The sequence below is a fragment of the Gigantopelta aegis genome, chromosome 6 (genome assembly GCF_016097555.1).
Source record: "Gigantopelta aegis isolate Gae_Host chromosome 6, Gae_host_genome, whole genome shotgun sequence".
Lineage (NCBI taxonomy): Eukaryota > Metazoa > Mollusca > Gastropoda > Neomphalida > Peltospiridae > Gigantopelta > Gigantopelta aegis.
Window position 1 is genome coordinate 96,765,405 of NC_054704.1, and position 21,524 is coordinate 96,786,928.

Sequence of the window (21,524 nt, forward strand, 5' to 3'; positions counted from 1 at the left end):
CTGTAATGTGCGGACGATTCGGTGATTCGGTGTAATCCTACAGTTTATGAGAATAAAATTCATTGTCATTGTTATTCATTGTCATTGTCATTGTCAAAATTCATTGCCATTGTCAAAATTCATTGTCATTGTCATTGTGTCTAAGGTTCGAGTCTCAGAAACGACATGAGAAAAAAGAAAGAAATGTTTTATTTAACGACGCACTCAACACATTATATTTACGGTTATATGGCATCAGACATATGGTTAAGGACCACACAGATATTGAAGGAGGAAACTCGCTGTCGCCACTTGATGGGTTACTCTTTTCGATTGGCAGCAAGGGATCTTTTATATGCACCATTTCATAGACAGGATATCACATACCACGGCCTTTGATGTACCAGTCGTGGGCACTGGCTGGAACGAGAAATAGCCCACTGACAGGGATCGATCCCAAACCGACCGCGCATCAAGCGAGCGCTTTACCACTGGACTACTTCTCGCCCCCTCAGAAACGGCATGAGAGACAATTTCTGAGGTTAAAAAGGACAGACACGTACACGCACACGCACACGCACAGACACAAGTAATTTTTCGTTAATATTTTTGCAGTGGATTGCGTCCTATATAATATATCAAGATACCATTTTCGTTGAGTAATGAACGATCAACTCGGATATGTACTCATTCGGTGCAAGTTTTATAAAGTTTCTTTTGTTTAACGACACCAATAGAACATATTGATCAGGTATTTGATGTCAAACATTTCGGTGCAAGTTTATAAAGTTTCTTTTGTTTAACGACACCAATAGAACAAACATATTGATCAGGTATTTGATGTCAAACATTTCGGTGCAAGTTTATAAAGTTTCTTTTGTTTAACGACACCAATAGAACATATTGATCAGGTATTTGATGTCAAACCTTTCGTCATTTGGCTTATGGTCTTCAGAAGAAACCCGCTACAGTTTTCCATTAGCAGCAAAGAATCTTTTATATTCACTTTTCTAGACAGGACAGCACATACCTTGACGTTTGATATACCAAACCTTGAGACAGAACAAATGACCAATCAGATAATGGTCCACCAAGGAGGTTCGATCCCGCGACCATATATCCTCAAAAAAGCGCTCTACCGACGGAGTTAGATCTCGTCCTAGTGCAAGTAGAATCAATGTTTCATGTCATGTGGAAAATTAGGAAACGGTTGTTTTGTAGAAACCTATTTTATTTTATTGCCCAACTAACAATATAGGTTATTGCTTCGTCCGGTTCATCTTGTTTGGGGTAAAATTAGAGCACTGAAAAATACTCTGAACAGAGGTAAAAATAAAAAGTTGAAAAAAGAGAAGGAAAAAAATGGAATTAATCACATTTTGGATCGGCCCATAAAATGTGGAACTACAATTTACAACAGCTGCACACGGGATCTGACTGAAATGGGTAATATTGAGCGGACATTTTCGTTCGGTGTGAGACCGGCTGATGGAAATACAAAACCGCTGTGGTTATCGGACCCAGTGGTATACGTCTCCATTACAGTGCTGGTGGGAGTGTTAAAAACACAACTAATGTTAATTAAAAGCAGGCTGTGAGATGGACTCGACTTGTTTGGCTTCACACGGAGATATATAATATACAGCAGTGATGAGTAGCATGAGAATGTTTGTATCATGATATATCGCGATATTGGCTTCCCTGCATCGCGATCTACATATCATGTTATATTATATACAAGCAACGGCAATCAATTTGTTTTGTTTAACACCACTAAAACACATTGATTTATTAATCATCCGTTAATGATGAAACCCGCTACGTGTTTCCATTAGTAGCAAGGAATCTTTTATATGTACCATCCCACAGACATGATAGCACATACCACGGCCTTTGATATACCAGTCGTGGTGCACTGGTTGGAAATAGAAATAGCCCAAATGGACTTACCGACGGGGATCGGTCCCAGACCGACAGCGGTCCAAGCGAGCGCTTTACCACATGGCTACGTCCTGACCCGCGATTTCAACGAATGCTTTGTACTTCGAACATAATAAAGAAAATACACATTCCTTCAAAGCCATTTTACACGAACATTTGGGGGAATTCCTTTGATTTTCATTTCAGTGAATATAATGTATTAATATTTACAATATTTTATGTTATTTTAAATGGGAAAGTAATCGTTAGAATTGCTATGCTGTGTTTACAAGAAAGACAAATGTAGCATAATTCTATATTTGAACAACAATACTAGCAACGTGTTCAAAATCGTTTCTTTGCACATGACGTTCTGAGAACCGCTGAATGACTGACAAAGATATTGTTTATAAGAGTTTGTTTTGTTTAACGACACCACTAGAGCACATTGGTATATCAATCATCGGCTACTTGATGTCAAACGTTTGGTTAATTTTACATATAGTCTAGGAGAGGAAACCCGCTTCATTTTTCCACTAGTAGGGATATTTTATATGCCCCTTCCCACGGAGAGGATAGCACATACCACGGCCTTTGATATACCAGTCGTGGTGCACTGACTGGAACGAGAAATAGCCCAATGGACCCACTAACGGGATCGATTCCAAACCGACCCCCGCGCATCAAGCGAGCGTCCCGCCCTTTGTTTATAAGATGACTGCCACTCGACGAAACTAAAACCGTCTTAGTCCGTGGAGGACTGCCACTCGACGAAACTAAATCCGTCTTAGTCAGTGGAGGACTGCCACAGTAATGTGAATACACTAATAAGTAGAATGACATGCTAGTTCCGTACTTATAAAACGTTTTAAGTTTAGAGTCGAGACTCGAATAGAGTTTGATAGTTTAATGACATGGCAATGCCATACGTATTGCGTGCGTGTGACGTCATTACAGTATTGCGTCTAGATTTTAAATTGTTATAAACACGGACCCTGTTTGGCATTTCAGTTGCATCAACGTCAACAGCAAAAGCATGTCATAATATCTGAATTAACATTCATATTGTGTTGTCCAGCCTGCCGTCATTGTATTGTTTGGTCATGAGAAGATCGTTAATAAAAAACTAATAATAATTTGGCGCTCTCTTGTATAGTTAAAAACCATATTGAAAAAAAACGAAGGTTTTCGATAATGGCGATCTCAAATTTCTCATATTGTGGTTGGTCTGTTTGGGGTTTTGGGGAGTTTCATTTTTCTCTTCTTATAATGGTTTCGTGCTGGAGGTTTCATTAAACATTCATTCATTCATCCATCCATCCATCCATCCATCCATCCATCCATCCATCCATTCATTCATTCATTCATTCATTCATTCTTATAATGGCGATTGCAATTATTAAAATGGCAACAAAGACAAAACTGTTTATTCGAATATCTATTCTCAGGTTAACAACGATGATTGCTTTTCCCAATCCTAAAAAAGTATCTTTCCTTCTCTTTCTCTATATCTGTGCCTGGTTGTCTCTCCCTCCCTCCCCCTCTTTCTATCTCTCCCCTCAGTCCATTTCTATGACTATTTCCGTTTCTCTCTTCTTCTCCCTCTTTCTCCCACCCCGCTCCTCCATTACGTCCCTGTGAGGCCGTCATGTCCGCCAAGTAATATCTCTGTAAGCACCACGTGGAGACGAGTAACTCGAACTCCCCGAGAGCATCAAACGGCAAGACTCATAGCCGGGCGTTTATGATCAACACAAACAACGGCTAATTACAAGATATCACATCTTGAGGCAGTAACTTTCTCTTTTTATCGCCTTCATAATGATGACAACACATGTGTACACGGGAGTTTTATACCGTTCTTCGGTGAAATCGTCACTCTCCGCCAGCGTCTAAATGACACTTAATACCAGAGACTGATCCCCTTAATCGACAGCTTGCGCTCGCTGCTATTGCACTATTGACCATTGGCTGCGATGCTGCATGTGAACGTTGTACGACAGAAGGCAATGTCCACAGTTCGTTAACTCTTTTATTTGGGTGAAGTTCTACATTACAATGTTTTTATTTTTATTATTAACAGAGCACAGTCACTGCCAAAAGTACTTTTTTATTATCCCTTAAAAATCCCAATATCGCGATACATGTCTAAATAACAAGTCCCCAGTGGTATGATTGATTCAAATAAATATATTCTGGCCACAATTGTGGATCCAGGTTTTTGTAAATGGAGGGATTACAAAATTTTAAAAAGGGCAATTCGAGTTTGTCGAAGGTAACTGAGCTGAGCTTCGAAAGGAAGTAAAATCTGTAGGGGTGCTCTGGAATATGCTTTCCGGGTAATTTTTAAATAAAGAGGCTCAAATATTCGTTATCACGGCAATTTCATGTTATATATTGTGGATGTTGAATTTGAAATACCCCTCCCAAAAAAAAACGGGCGGTGATGGGATCAGTGGACCCCTGTGATTCCTCTCGATCCGCCAATGGGCCATTATTCAACAAGAAAGGTGTGTTGCGCGGCCCGAATAATGATGCAGTTGATTTGCACTGTGTGTTTAACGTTAGGCGGACATTGACGACTAATATGTTGCATTGGCCATCTCAACGCTTTTACAAAGTCATAGCGTTCGACAGTCGAGTTGGCAATATGTCCGCGGAATCACCCATTTCATAAGTTGACAATATGTCCGCGGAATCACCCATTTCATAACAAGGAAGGAAGGAAATGTTTTGTTTAACGACGCACTCAGCACATTTTATTTACAGTTATATGGTTAAGGACCACACACATATTGAGAGAGAAAACCCGCTGTCGCCACTTCATGGGCTACTATTTTCGATTAGCAGCAAGGGATCTTTTATATGCACCATTCCACAGACAGGATAGTACATACCATGGCCTTTGTTATACCAGTTGTGGAGCACTGACTGGAACGAGAAATAGCCCAATGGACCCACCGACGGGGATCGATCCTAGATCGACCGCGCATCAAACGAGCGCTGTAAGACATGATACGACTGGAGTCTAATCGAACTGGAGTCTAATCGAACACCCAATAATCGTACTGACATCCGATCTTACTGCTCGCCAATCAAAACACCGCTGGCATAAATTTAATAAATTAAAATAAAATAACAAAAAAACCCATCAGGTTACGTTGTTTGCAATAAAAAAATAAAGAAATGTGTTATTTAACGACGCACTCAACACATTTTATTTACGGTTATATGGCGTCAGGCGTTATATGGCGTTAAGGACCACACAGATTTTGAGAGGAAACCCGCTGCCGCCATTACATGGGCTACTCTTTCCGAATAGCAGCAAGGGATCTTTTATTTGCGCTTCCCACAGGCAGGATAGCACAAACCATGGCCTTTGTTGAACCAGTTATGGATCACTGGTCGGTGCAAGTGGTTTAGACCTACCCATTGAGCCTTGCGGAGTACTCACTCAGGGTTTGGAGTCGGTATCTGGATTAAAAATCCCATGCCTCCACTGGGATCCGAACCCAGTACCTACCAGCCTGTAGACCGATGACCTAACCACGACGCCACCGAGGTCGGTTTGTTTGCAATAAAGTGCACTTGGTTACGAAATTGCGTTGGATCATAGCAGGTGTACCAGATGACACTAAGACCGATTTAAGTCAGATTGACGCATTATTATCTAAGACAGCAGCATTACATCACACAACACGCTTAATGAACGAAAAACTACTGGAGCTGTTTAGTGGCAATTGTCTATCAGTGTTAACGATCCATTTAAAAAACAAAGTGCAGGTGTCATATTTCACAAAATTTCATCTATTTGTTATAATGGATCGAACAGTATCAAATGTTAAAATGGATTAAAATTAGACAGTATATAAAAAATGAATGACGTCATGTTTTCTGGATTCATTTCCAACCTCTCTCTCTCTTGAATTCTTTGTGCTTCTTTTCTTTAATGCGTTTAACTTATCTGTCATCCTCAATAAACTTTTCTATTTTTTACTAGTTTAAAGGGACAGACCCTAGTTTCAACCCGTGAAAGTTCAGTTAATCTACAAACCTGTAACACATTTGGATAAAGTTACAATTGAGTGAAACATGAGTCTGTGACTTTGAAATGGTGAAATACCCTCTAAAAATAGACTAAAACTCGACTCCATAACTGTTACTTCTCAGACGGCCTCAGACCACAATTAATTTTGCTATATGTTTCTATATAGCCTTAGTGGCTATAACATTTTTATTAATATCAGCAGGCCCGTGAAGTTTTGTATGTACCTTTGCCTGCATGGGGGACACATACCCTGAAAAGGACAACCCCTGTTGTCCAGCTCTTTCTCCCAGCATATTGGTTTAAACAGACACACCCTCTAAACCAGGCCGGAGTACACCCATTTTACACAAAAAGCACTACTTTTGCATGGGCCGGAATTACCACAAACAAGTCTTCAATGTCAACAAGTTACACATGTTTACAAACTACATGCTATCCCCTGTCACTTCAGTCAAACAGTTGCCACTTCATAGCTGTCTGCCATGAAATAATCACAGTCAAACAGCAAACTACTTGCGCTGTGAAACTTCGGGATTTTGGACAACCAAATGGGAAGATAACTGTAATCTGAGGCCTAGACGCACGTGCGTTTTTAAAATATGAGAAATGTATTTTGTGGTATTAAAAACGCCAAGATGAGTAAAAATACTTCGAATGTGCGGAAATAGATAATCTAAACAATAAAAAGTAAAGTATGATTTCAGTTATCAAAAACGGCTCTAATAGTAACAAAATATGCCATTAGAACCGGGTTTTTTAAATATGTGCAGCTTTATTTCTCTTCTTTTTTTTCTTTTTTTTTTGATTGGGGGTGGGGCGGAGGTGTGTGTTTTCTGTTGTTTTTGTATGTTGGAGCAAATCCTCAAATTCGGGCAAACATAATAGAGATATTCGGGCAAAATGTGCTAATCTGAGGCCTTTTTTACCATGTATTTCCATCATTCTACCAGCAAAATTAGTTGTGCCGACACCATATAACCGTAAATAAAATGTGTTGAGTGCGTCGTTAAATAAAACATTTCCTTACTTCCTTACTTAGTTGTAATCCATGTAAAATGCAAAGATATTCGTTTGCAGCCCTTTCTAGATTTTTGACAGTAATACTAATGGGAAAAACTTTTATTATCCGGATTCGGGCACTTTCGTTTAATTCAGGCAAAACCCAGCATGACCCACTATGCACGCACAGACACTCACATGCGCACACACACACACACACAGACAGACAAATCATGACGTCCAAAAGAAACTTTACCTACATAAAATTTGACTAATTTGATAGATATTGTTGCTAGTGAAAACCAACCAATTTACAAACCACCTCACCGTACCGTGTGTTGGTTTCCTATAACACAATTTAAAGCCTTGTAAAGTTTCTTTTCGACGTCAGTGTACATACATACATTACATACATTACATACATACATACATACATACATTGATAGATACATGTATACATCTATCATGTTGTTTACCGGCCTCGGTGGGGTTGCGGTTAGGCCATCGGTCTTGTAGGTACTGGGTTCGGATCCCAGTCGAGGCATGGGATTTTTAATCCGGATACCGACTCCAAACCCTGAGTGAGTGCTCCGCAAGGCTCAATGGATAGCTGTAAACCACTTGCATCGACCAGTGATCCATAACTGGTTCAACAAAGGCCATGGTTTGTGCTATCCTGCCTGTGGGAAGCACAAATAAAAGATACCTTGCTGCAAATCGGAAAGAGTAGCTCATGTAGTGGCGACAGCGGGTTTTCTCTCAAAATCTGTGGTCCTTAACCATATGTCTGACGCTATATAACCGTAAATAAAATGTGTTGAGTGCGTCGTTAAATAAAACATTTCTTTCTTTTCTTTCTATCCCTGTTGGCCGCACATGTGAAAAACGTCTCTTGATCTATGCGCCCGCACGTGAAACCATACATATAGATTACACACACGTTTACACATACATTAACATGTACACATACACACCTTATTCAAAACCATCGATTACTTGATATGCAATTTATGATCTGCAAACTATTCAATTAATCGTAAATATTTTAAAAGTACGATAAAGAGTGGTATGATAGCAGGTACGTAATTATGCTAGATATGCGACAGACATTGTATAAGAATAGGTTTGGTTTAATACGTATTACACAGATGGAAAACCCGACAGACGAACATTATCATTCTAGCAATGAAAATCAATGAATTAAGCAACTTGGTGGAAATATGTGCTCTTAATGGCTTGGGTATGACTTCATGCATAAATTCCGAGCCGAAATAAAACCATTAGAAAGCAATTATCCACTTTACCAGTGTAATCTTATCCAAAGATGTACTATGATATAGATTTACGCTTCTTTACCATTTATTTGCGCTGTTATCACAAGATTTAAAAATAAATATAAAGTCAAAAGATAAAAAACACTTTTGTTTTTAAATCCACTTGGGATCCTATCTAGTACACTAGTCGTAGTTTCCATCATAATACTGGTCACCAGCCATATTAGGTGTGTATTTTACTTTACTGCATTACTGCACTGTACCTTTCTGGTTCATATAATCGTACTTAGGCACGGGCGTAGGAAGGTGCCAAAAAGTGTGTGTGTGGTGGGAGGAGGGCCACACAAACACATCTTATCTATCTATCTATCTATCCATATATATATATATATATTGTTCTATATATATATATATATATATATATATATATATATATAGAACCATCGCTGCTCCCTTACCCTCCCCCACGCCAGTGTTAGGCCTACTTAGATTTTATTTTTATGGGAGGGGAGGGGGTTATGGTTTGACCGTATGCATTTAGGGGCCATTCACCAATTACATAACGCTCTAGGGGAGACAGTATCATCGGTTAAGTTATGAAACGTTAGGTCTGTAGAGACGGGGTGTTTATCAACAGTAATATAAACGTACGGGCAACTATCCCCCACCCCGTGCAGGTGAAAACATCAAATTCAGGCAAAAACGATAGAGAAATTCGGGCAAAATAGCTAACCTGAATCCTTTTCACCATATATATCTATCATTCTACCCACAATATTATTTGTCATCCATGTAAAAATGCATAGTGATTCGTGTGCATTTTGCAACAGTATTTAGCTCTTTGGCAATATTGCTAATAGGAATAAATGTTGTTATCCTGATTCGGGTACTTTTGTTGAATTCGGGATAAAAATCGGCCTGCCCCCAATTCTTCTTCTTCTGCATTCAATCTTTTTACGGTCGTCATATCAGTAATCCAGATGTGGCGATGAAGTTTGCCGTCTTCCGGAGATCGTCGACAGGTCCCGAGAGTTTGGTGTTGAGGGACGTGTTTTCCGTTCAAACTTTCTGTCGGATTTCTTCTAGGTGCGGGCCATGCGACGTTGTTGTTGACTGGCAGCTCTAATCTGATCTCCCCCAGTCGTGGCAGGAGACTCAGAGCCGCGGTCAGTAGCTTGGTTTGGGCCCCTTCGAGACTGGGAGCCCGGCTGCGGTCAAACAGGACGACACCAAATCTTTCTAAAAATACTTGTACGGCCATATGATTGTAAAAGCGTAGACATCCGATTATCTCCCACGCCGTGATGGCTGATGGTCTTCCGACTTCAGTGGTTGAGGTTTTTACTCGGGGTATTAAGCTGATCTTATTTTGCTTCTTTTAAAATTCTACTAGCATGTTAAAAATTGCTATATCAGAGTAGCATACTGGTGGCTTCCAAATTAATATATATAAACAAAAACTTAAAACATATTAACACCTTTCAATTATATGCCCATACAAATTATAACAATATAATTTAATTTACTATCGAATTTTATTATTATTTGCTGTTGTCGTTTGCTTGTTGTAGAACCTTTAGAAAATAACCAAAGGAACCGAGTGAGTTATTTGGCTAGGCGATATTGCCAACAAGTTTGCAAGCAGTCTTTGCTCAAATCGCCGTTCTCCGAGTGATGAGCTTATTTAGTTTTCCCGATTTTGTGGATTTTACGATTTCATAATGACCCATGGTGACATAGTTAAAGCTAATTTTGTTGCCCAGCCCGCTAATTTTTTCTTCTAAATTTGGCCATGGACTTACCTTTTAACGTCATTTTCTGTTATTGCCGGGTTGCAGAAAGTCTACCCACATGGTGAACTTAAAGAATATGAATAGCAACTTAGGACCCTCCCCCCCCCCCCCCCCCCCCCCCCCCCCCGGACCCACAGCCACTGGATTATTAACAGAAGAACTCATCAATTAAAGTTGGAGAACAATGCACACACAAATAAAAAAATTCAACAAACGTGGCTAAGGGGAAGTAAATGTCGCAGTCTGCGTTCCATATAATTCTACAATTGTCTTTCTTGTTTCATATGGTACAACTAATGATGAACCAGTTTATTTTCACATGAATATTGAATGGAGTGTCCATGAACTACCCAGATTCAGACAGAAGAATTGGGTCCGCTTTGTACTGTTCGGTGTAAAATGTCGTGCTAACAACAAAAATAAAACAAGTAAAATAAAAACTTTGAATAGGCAATCTCTTTAAGAATTTCGACAAAAGTTCTGGATTTAAAACGATTCCAAATTTCACCTACCAAATATACATTTTAAGTTTGCTTCAGATGATTGCACTCCACCAAAATGCCCATTGGGCTATTAACGCTCCAGCCAGTGCACATCAAAATGCTGTGGTATGTGCTATCCTGTTTATGGGATGGTGCATATAAAAGATCCCTTGCTGCTAATCGAAAAAAAAGAAAAAAGAGAGTAGCCCATGAAGTGGCGACAGCGGGTTTCGTCCCTCAATATCTGTGGTCCTTAACCATATAACCGTAAAATAAAATGTGTTGATTGCGTCGTTAAATAAAACATTTCCTTCCACCAAAATGTGATGCACCGTCAGTGCCCCCACTAAGGTGGACGTTCCTTCAGAATATATGCGTAAAGTACTTATCACCGATGAGAGTAAAACAAATCCCAATTCTACAGCACTGCCACTCCCAAAATTGGCTGGACAGAATGATGCTTGTTCGCAACCACACCCTTCCAACCCGCTTGCCAAGATGAAAACGGTATTATAATTAATGCTGTTTAAAATCAGTGTAACACACAGAAACTCGAACATACGGTAAATCTAAAGCAGACCTGGAGCATAATCCGCCTTTTTATTACCCCTAAATGCCAATATGGCTGGGTACCAAACGAAATACAGGTATTTAGTGGAAATGAATAAAAAGACGCTTTCGTATCACCATCCCATGTAAGGGATGTTCCGGCTTCGTATTTCAAAGCTTCGAGATACGAAAGTGAATCTGCCAAATAAGAAATCTAGATGCTACAGAATCCTTAATTCTCTCGAGGCTTTACCGACTGCCTAAATTTCAGCAGTAAAAAATTGATGCCGAATCTGGCAGTCTCATGGAAATTATTGCCTACGATGGAAAAACTAACAGGAAGTACATCCTGCGATACATCTGTATAAACAGGAATGCAATTATGGTATCCATCTTGAATATCCATGAAATACTGCTTATATACAACATCTGTATGACCCATCTTGAATATCCATGAAATACTGCTTATACACATCTGTAGGACCCATCTTGAATATCCACGAAATACTGCTTATATACATCTGTATGACCCATCTTGAATATCCATGAAATACTGCTTATATACATCTGTAGGACTCGTCTTGAATATACATGAAATACTGCTTATATACATCTGTAGGACCCATCTTGAATATCAATGAAATACTGCTTATATACATCTGTATGACCCATCTTGAATATCCATGAAATACTGCTTATATAAATCTGTATGACCTTTTTCAGATGTGCAAGATCAAACAAGTTTTCATGGTTTGATATACCAATGTGGTAAACAAAATATGGAGTTACCAAAGTGGTAAAACAAAATATGATGGAGTTTCCAAAGTGTTAAATCAATGCTGGAAACATACAACCTGCTTAATGCAGACCAAATCAGATAATATTCAGCCTTGCATTAAACAACTTCATATATTTGTTACCAAACACTGCGCTGTGTGTATGATGTTTTGGTAATGATTCAGTCTTCGTAGCATCCTGCAGAGAAAGCTTGGCATGTCTTAGACCATAGACACCTGAACTAGATTCGGCACACTGGTTTCAGTCGGTCATCAATTCAAATTTAATTCTGGAATCCATATCTAAATTTGAAACATTGGATATTCGAGTACACAGAATATAGAAAAAGTACAGCTGTTCATTTGTTGATAAAAAAAAAACGAACTCACTGTTAACAAAAACAATTACTTAAACCCTTTTTATAATAAAAGCATTTCGATTAGATGGTACTTTACAATTTGGTTAAAAAAAATGTCTACATTACATTTGTTTCACGACTACTTTCATAGATGGTATTAAACCACTTTCAGAAGGATCCTTGTGTGAACGAAGCTAACATGAAGGCGAATGGTTGGAAACATCACAGAAGCAACATACACATGTGAAAATCTCAGACAACTTTATTACACCAGACTGTCAGAATGTTTTTTCTTCTTTTTGAGTTGTCAAAGCAGTGTTCAGAAGTTTCTGAAAAGAAAAAGTAATTTAACCATATTAATGGGCTGTACAGAATATATATTTTTTTAATTATCAAATTGAATGATACGTGAACACTTCCTGCCAATACTGTTAGTAATTAAAGGATATTAAACTTGCTTCCATTTCATATCATGTCCAGAGTGAAATGGTTTTCAATGGTCATGAGCTTTACCGAGTGACAATGAAAATTATTTCACAATGGACAAAAACATTATTATATGGAAATGAGTTCAATATCCTATTTATTACCCATAACCCATTTTAATTTATATCACTGTACTTGTCTGACGGACATTCCAGTAAGGTTTTAATGCGCCAATTGTATGACATCAAAGTGTTACATCCCACTTGACGTTCTTGTCAAACATAACACTTTGATACAAACACAGATATTTTTAAACATATCGGTAATAATCATGATTATTAAGTTTAAGTCCTGAAATACCAATGACACAAAATCTGTGAAAAAATTAACATTACAAGTTCTTAAATGAATGGTAAACAGGCCTGCCTCCCCACCCTCCATTCTACTGCATGAAACATTTGTAGCTGTATTTCTCATATTATAAACAGTAGTGAACTGTTGACATGTTTGGGTCTGTTAATCTATGAATGATTCAGCTCGAAATACATGTTAACCAAACTGCACTGCAGGAGGTGTGTTCGGTGTGATATAATTGCACACAATTGAAGATAACACTACAATATCATAAAGATAAAACCACTTACTTCGGAAGAATATTATCACGCTTCGCCAGTCTGTTAATGCAATCATCAGACTCTCCCTAGAAAGAAAAAAATAAGAATAAAATAACAATTTGTTTGTAGAGCTGGGCGGTATACCATATATACCGTTTGGTATCGGCATCATGTCAATACCAATTTACCATACCGAGCAAATTACAAAATAAAATTCCAGTATTGAAGAATGTTATCCGCCATTTAGTAAAGCACTAACAATATATCTGACAAATGTAAAATAGCTATTATGCTATAAAAGAAGAGAGATGAGGGCCTTGTGTATGGAATTTAATTTTATTTAGATGAAATTAGCAGGCGAGACTTAACTGTGAGCATGCATTTAAATACAGAGTATACCAAAAATACCAATTGATGTCGGTATATGTATTGTATTAATCCTGAACACTGTACCAATACAGAAGTAGATCACCCCAAATATATCCATACAGAATCTGTAATTTCAATACCGTCCAGCTATATTGTTTTGCTTTATTTAATAACACAATTAACACGCACTGATTTATAGACCAACAGCTATTGAATGTAAAACATATGACCAATGTAGAGGGGATGATTTTCCGTTTCAGATTTTGCCACATTCCGTTTCAGATTTTTGCAAATTCCGTTTTTTCCAGTTTTTGTGTTCAATTAGTGTCATGTTTTATTGTTATAAACTATATACATTTGTTTTATTGTTCCAGCTCTGAGCTGGTTTGCTACTGCTCTTTTTTTAAATACCTGTAAAAATAAATTCAGTTTTTTTCAGTTTTTGTGTTCAATTAGAAAATTTGTTTCTAATTTTCATTATTATTCATACTTACCTAGTGCTAGCACAACAAATATGCTATTCAACCTGAGTCATACCTACACACTGCAGAATTCTCTCCCTTGCCGGATATGCGCAATGCTATCCTTGCACGGGCTACCTGTAACTTCATTCTCGGTTCAAAGTCCACCCACCGAGGGAAAGCCTCATAGGGGTGGGTGGGAGGTATAGTTTGTTGTGCTAGCACTAGGTAAGTATGAATAATAATGAAAATTAGAAACAAATTTTCTAATAGTCTTATTCAACTTACTGTGCTAGCACAACAAATATGCTATAACGGACGTGCAATGACACCGTTAGAGCACGTGAATTCAACATTAATGGGAGGAGGTAAGAAAATAGAGGACTTACCCGTACCCAAAAAGCTCCTTTGAAGTAATGACATGGAGATAGGACGAACCACGACATACGGTAACAAGGAGTCAAAAAACTTTTGGGAATAAAAAGGGGCTTCCCAAAAGAAAAACTCATCCCCATGAAAGGGAGTAAAAAAACATCTCCCCAGGGAGAGGAAACGGTAGACAACACTACAAAAACCCCCATCCCTTAGAAAAGAGTGGAGTGTTAAACATGTCCGAAGCGTGAATCGATGGCAGTCGGACGGAAAAGAGGTCGACCCCTTTCCGTTGCCCTGCGCACAGACACGACGTGTTGAGCCGCAATGACTGTCTGGATCCTACGCGTACCGTCAGGACCAACCGCCATATCCCGGAAATAGAAACGGTCAAATGTGTGCCGTCCTTTCCAAACCCCTGCATTCATGACCTTTATAATATCTAAAGAGTCATGAAAATTCAGGGAAGCAGAAATGGCTCGGATCTCATGTGGTTTAACAGAGAAATTCCGTAACACATGATCACCCGCCATCTCATATGCTAGTTTGATGGTAGCTGCTATCCATCGAGACAAAGCATTTTTTGTGACATCACCCGGCCTAATGGTGTAAGAAATAAACAATCTCTTTTTACCCTGCCGCCGGTTTTTCGTACGCTGCAAAAAATACTTCAATGCTCTCACCGGGCAAAGAAGTCTATCCGAGTTATCAGATGACAGTGTACGAGATAAACTGTGAATGACAGTAGGTGGAAAACTCTTCCCCTGGAGACTGGTTTTTAGCAACAAAGATAGGGTCGGTACGTAAAGTGACAGACCCGTCCGAATTGTAATCAACCAAGTCATGCAAAAAAGCATGTATCTCACTGATCCGACGACAAGCTGCCAGTGAAACCAGAAACAGAGTCTTCCACGTCAAGGCACGAAGACTAGCAAACCTCAACGGCTCATAAGGCGCACCCTTAAGAGCATGTAACACCAGAAAGACATTCCATTTCGGAATAATGGAAGGTCGTTCAACCGTGAATTGTAATGATTTAAGTAAATCATGCAACACCAAGTTGGTAGAAAAGTCACGACATCCACACTGTTTAAGAGTAGTGAAAATCGCAGCTCTGTGACTTTTCACTGTCGTGACTTTAAGTTTCCTTTCTTGGACCAACGCCAGAAAGTACTCCGCTAAATCGTTGACAGTAGGCGATAAGGGATCGAAATCCCGTGCGTTCGCCCAACGAACCCACATACGCCAGTGACACTGATAAACCGACTCGGTAGATTTGCGCTTTGCTGAAAAGACGAGATGCGCAATTCTTGTCGAAAAACCTCTGCGTCGCAAGGAAGCCCTGATAACCTCCACGCGTGAAACCGGAAGACCTCCGGCTTCGGATGCCACACCGTCTGACTCAGTCGCTGGCTGAGTAGATCGGACAACACTGGTAATCGGAACGGGACTGCCACTAACAGTGACAGGAGCTGTGGAAACCAGGGCTGCGCCACCCACAGAGGAGCTATCAACGTCACGTGACAAGGTTCCTGGACCACTTTGGTCAACACCTTGCCGAGTAAGACAGGAGGAGGGAAGGCATAAAAATCCAGTCCCGTCCAATCCATACTTACGTAACGCGTCGTACTCCAACGCCAATGTGTCCGGTACCGGGGACACGAACACCGGCAATTGGTTGTTCAACCGTGTGGCAAACATGTCCACCTGTGGACTGCCCCCACACCCGAAGAACCGCTGCGACCACCCCTTTGTTCAACATCCACTCCGTCTGAACAGGGGTATGTCGACTGAGGGCATCTGCTAACACATTCACCGATGAAGGAATGTGTTTCGCCCACAGAGTGGTCCCTAGTTGGTCGCAGAATTCCAAAATCGCAAGAGCTTTGCGACCCAAAGTCTCCGATTTGGTTCCACCCCAACGATTGAGATATGCCACTACCGACGTATTGTCGCATCTCAACAGAATTCGACGGTGTCGAAGAACACACCGGAAATGAAGACAGGCACGATGCACTGCCTCCATCTCCAAACAGTTGATATGAAGCTTCCTCTCGGAGAGATTCCATACCCCTGAAATGTGTTGATCCAACAGATGCGCCCCGTACCCGTGCAGCGACGCATCCGTGAACAGGATCAGATCCGGAGCAGGGGGGTGCAACGGAACCGATAGGGACATGCACTTGTCCGACAGGCACTCCTGTATCGGATGAGTGAACCATGGGCCCAGAGGCACTATCGTGTCCCAATTGTGACCGTCCCACCGTGGGGACAAATGCCACTGGAGTGGTCGTTTGAATCGTCTGAACCGCACGATCAATGAGGCCAGAGATTTGAGGTGGCCCAACACCACGTGGAGAGATCGTACCGTAGTACTTTGCTCCCCCATCAAACGTCGCGCCGACGTTTGGAAATTGTGGATACGCGCATCGGTGGGACGAACCGACGCTACCACAAGATCGAAGACCACTCCGAGATATGTGAAAATCTGAGCCGGCGTTTAACTCCGATTTCACCCAATTGGGAATAAAACCCAATTGGAGGATCGTGTCCAAAACCAACCCGACATTGGTCTGACACTCCTGTTGCGACGAAGCTGGGATCAACCAATCGTCCAGATAGGTATGCATTCGAACCCTAACAAATGAACATGACCTACCACCCGCTTTTACCACACGTGTAAAAGCATGGGGACTCGTCGCCAAACCGAACGGGAGCACACGAAACTCGTACGCTTTCCCGTCGAACAGGAAGCGCAGAAACTTCCAAAACGCCTTGTGCACCGGGACATGGAGGTATGCGTCTTTCAGATCGATCGACACAGCCCACTCCCCAATTTGAAGCAGGTTCCGGACCGAATGGACCGTTTTTTATTTTTTTCGTTTCCATTTTCATGAAAGGAACATCGACGTAGACGTTCAGTGGCTTCAAATTTAGGATTGGTCTCCATTCCCCATTTTTCTTCCGGGCGAAGAAAAGATGAGAATAAAATCCCGGAGTGTCCAGACTGACTCTCTGGATGGCCCCTTTGTCGAGAAACTCGGCAATCATACTCTCCACTAAAACGCGCCGATCCGCGGACGGTAACGGCGGCATTCTCGGAGTGGAAGTAAGAGGGGGGCTCGAGAAAAGGGTATTTTGTAACCGTGTCGAACGACCGACAGAACCCAGGGGTCGAGACCAGGCAGCTTGCACCAATTTCGAAGGAAATGGCGGAGCCTGCCCCCCACGGGTATGGTTGCTAACGGTACCTCCGAAAGCAACTGCCGATCGTTCACGTACCCTCACCCCAACCGCTTACCACCCGTAGGCGCAACGCCTTTGGTGGACTGAGAACGGAACGCAGTACGACGTTTGCGTCCTCGCTTAGCGGAAGACGGGTTGTTACCTGGTTGCCTCCTAGTGTCAGGAACCCTAGGGATCTGAGCCGACTGTAAAAAAGCAGCCTTTTTTACAGGAGGAGGCTTGAACCCCGAAAACGTGGACCGACGTTTACCAGAGGTTGAGGGTCGAGTGTTCGGGACTGGTCGCGACAAATCCTTGTCTAGGACAATATTAAAATCGGGACCGAAAAGTAAATTTTCCCGTACCAAACCCGCCAGGTAATGGTCACGCCGTAACAAAAGACTGTTCGCAAACAATCGGCCAGATAACTGAGCGATATGCTTAGAGGCTTTTGACGCAGCCTCCAAACAGCCTTTCGCCATCGCGGGAAGGCTCTCGACAGCCTTATCCAAGCCAAATAGGAACGTACCTAAATGGTTATTATCCTGGAACATCGACTTAGCCAGCCGTTCGAACGATTCCAGATCCGCGATTGGCAATGACACATGCGGCGATGGGGAACAAGCGGCTCGGACACTAGCGGGAACGACCGCCGGATGTTCGAGAAAATCCGCCCCCAACGTCTCATAGGAGTCGGCACGAAAAATGCGCGCTCCCGTTAGGATTTTCCCCGTAGGCAGTGCCGTTGGGTACTCATCAACACCCACTCCCAGGATACGATCACTGCCAGTGATCAACACATCAATGTCACAAAGTGAACTGTGCGCCTCCTGTGCAAGTGGTAAACCCGACTCCTCACGAGGAGTGACCAAATTCAAAGAACGGTTCCCGAAGGAGACACCCTTGAATGTCGGCTGGGCCTCAACCTGAGGTATAGCGTCCCCGCATACCTGTCGGACCTGGTCCCCGACAAAAGCCAGAACCGCCGGATAATCGCACTCCTCTTCTACCTCCGAACCGAAGTGAGAGAGAGCTGGGTCAGCGACAGAATCCGGTCCAACCGACGCTTCCTCTGAAGCCAGGTCACTGTCCACTGGATCCCGAAGATCGATATGGACTCCTCCCCCTAATCGAGACGCCCCTGGGGCAGCGTCTCCTGAGACGTAAACAATAGGAACCGAACGACAATCCCTAACTGCATCGTCAAACTGCTGTCGAGACGCAGTTTCTGCTGGTTTTGGCGGAAAACCAGGGGGGGGGGGGGGGGGGGGGAGAGGAATGGGAGCCGCACCCGACGGTCCCGTCTGCGAAAGCAATGATCCCAACTGAGGCGAAGCGTTCAAAAATTCCACAAAACTCCGAAACAACGTTTCCTGAAAGCCTAACGGTCGTTCCTGCGCCAAGTGCGGAACGGTCGGAGTTTGCGGCCACAGAGTACCCCCAGCCGAGGGGTATCTGCGCGAACCTCGTCCTCTATCGAGTAAAGTCGAAGAGGTAGGGACCAAAGACGGTGCAAACTGTGAGGAGATGTCCGTTGCTACCGAAGTCACCGGACCCTTGGGGTAAACATATGCAAACGGAGGACCCAAACGGGATGAGTCCTCCACCCAACGGTAAACATCGGTCGGGATGCCATCAGAGACGGATCCCGGCATCGGAACAACTGGCTCAGTTCGAAGCAAACTGGCAGAACTCTCCTCGGGCCTTGAGAATGCTGAGGTGCCGAAGCGACTGTCAGCAATCGAAGGCCACCTGCTCTGCGGACGAAGCAGTGGACCTATGCACAACGGAGTGCATGTGCTCGGTAACCGATGAAGTCGTCAAAACCGGTGCCGCGACGACTCCACCCTGCCCCCCTTCTGTTTGTAAAGGTAACCGTAACGACGATGGCGACGCAGCCACACAAACAGAAGAAGGCGCCGTCACTAACGAAGAAGGCGCCGTCACTAACGAAGACGGCTCACGTACCACGGTCACAATAGGAGCCCGGGGGGGCGCTCCCGAAGTATCTGTAACTGTACTCGTAACACGGACCGAAGAAGAAACACCCTTGTGTTTCCCCCCTTTCCGGACACTTTTCGAAGTGTCTACAGACTTATGGGACCTACCCACTAAGTCCGACTTGCCGACTACTGCCGAAGCAGACGACAAGATTTTGCTGGTACCCGAAACCTGAGTCTGCGAACCGAACCGAACCCACTGGTCAGGAGACCACGTGGCGCAGATCTCACACTGACGGTCTTGAGAACAAGACCGACAGTCCGGACACAACACGTGTGTGTCTTTACGTCGTAAAGCAAATGGACAACCATCTCGCGCACAAACTTTCCGTGCGCTAGCTGTCAACGAACTCGCGTCGGACATGGTAAATTCCACACAGAATTCCCAACTACCAACCGTATGTCAAGTTCAACCAAAAAAACAAACACAAAATTACAAGTAAAGAAAACTTTTTGCCAAAGCTTAACAGGTGTTAACAGGTGGACTGCAGAATTGAGAATGAAGTTACAGGTAGCCCGTGCAAGGATAGCATTGCGCATATCCGGCAAGGGAGAGAATTCTGCAGTGTGTAGGTATGACTCAGGTTGAATAGCATATTTGTTGTGCTAGCACAGTAAGTTGAATAAGACTATTAGTGTCATGTTTTATTGTTATAAACTATATACATTTGTTTTATTGTTCCAGCTCTGAGCTGGTTTGCTACTGCTCGTATTTTTAAATACTTGTAAAAATAATTTTTTAAACAAACTTTAAAAAAAAAAAAAAGTGTATAAACCGCACCACTTGCTTCCCACCTTCATCTGTAAATAAACCGCACCTTTAAATATGCCGCTGTTAAAACAAAGCCACAAACTTAATTACTGTTGATTATTGTTTGTATTTAATAATAATAAAGAGATCCATTCTCCCTTAAATTCAAACAATAAATAATTGTTGATTGTGTGGCTTTCAGTTTCATTTCATCTGATGGATTATGCGTAAGTTTCATTTATAAACAAAACACACCGTTGACAAACCCCGCTATTTTCACGAAAATATGAACAAGAACTTTGGTAATGTATTGTTCGTAATCTTACATTAGTTGCCAAAAAATATGTCTAAATAAATAAATGATAACATTTTATTACTTCCAGTATGATTACAAAGCGTGAACCAAAAAAAAAAAAAGGGGGGGGGGGGGGGGGGGCCCACATACGTAAGAATTACTATTTTAGTACTCACTCGATTACACATGTATGTTTCTCTGTAACCTAACTAGCGTGCTGTGTGCACAAATTACATATTCAAACGAGGTCGGGTCAATCTGGATATAGGCCAGTGGTAGTGAACCGAAACTAAGCACTGTTCTGTCCATCGGTTAAAGTTTTTATAACTTTTAAAATATAAATATATATATTTTCCTAGAATTATATATTCCGAGCCGGTTTAAGGATCAGCGGGGCCTGTAGCACAAACAATAGCTGGGCCCAATTTCCAAGATATATATTTTGCAACCCCCTCTCCCCGAGGGGGAAAATGTACACAATGCCTCACCGCGGGACCCCTGAACAGCAGGGTCTGTAGCACGTGCTACATGTATCACAATAATAAACAGGTGAGAAGAAAAGTAAAATGCTATTTTTGTGTGCAATTTAGAAAACAATCGGTTCAGAAATAAATAACGTGTAGTAAATTCCGTAGCATGAAAAAAGGCGTTCCCTGTGGGACGGATTATAAATGTGAAATGTTTCCGTACAAATTAACGAATATGCCCGAAGTGTTACGAAATTACGTTTTCTGGCGAAAGCGTTGTGTAAATTGGCTATGCTTTTAAATCGTAATAAGTATTATTGAAAAATATCGAAATTGAAGTAGTAGCAATTTTATTATATAATCAA

At 41.7% G+C, this 21,524-nt stretch overlaps 1 protein-coding gene across 1 annotated transcript in view; it reads right to left on the reverse strand.

Annotated features, from left to right (window-relative positions):
- Nucleotides 1-12,425: 12,425 nt before the first annotated feature.
- Nucleotides 12,426-21,524, reverse strand: part of LOC121374129 — a 63,708-nt gene continuing 54,609 nt past the window's right edge. The window contains exons 6-7 of the mRNA XM_041501073.1: nucleotides 13,250-13,305; nucleotides 12,426-12,508 (exon numbers count right to left, since the gene is read on the reverse strand). Of these exons, the coding sequence (XP_041357007.1) occupies nucleotides 12,499-12,508; nucleotides 13,250-13,305 (66 nt within the window). The 3' untranslated portion in view covers nucleotides 12,426-12,498. The remainder of the gene's footprint in view (nucleotides 12,509-13,249; nucleotides 13,306-21,524) is intronic.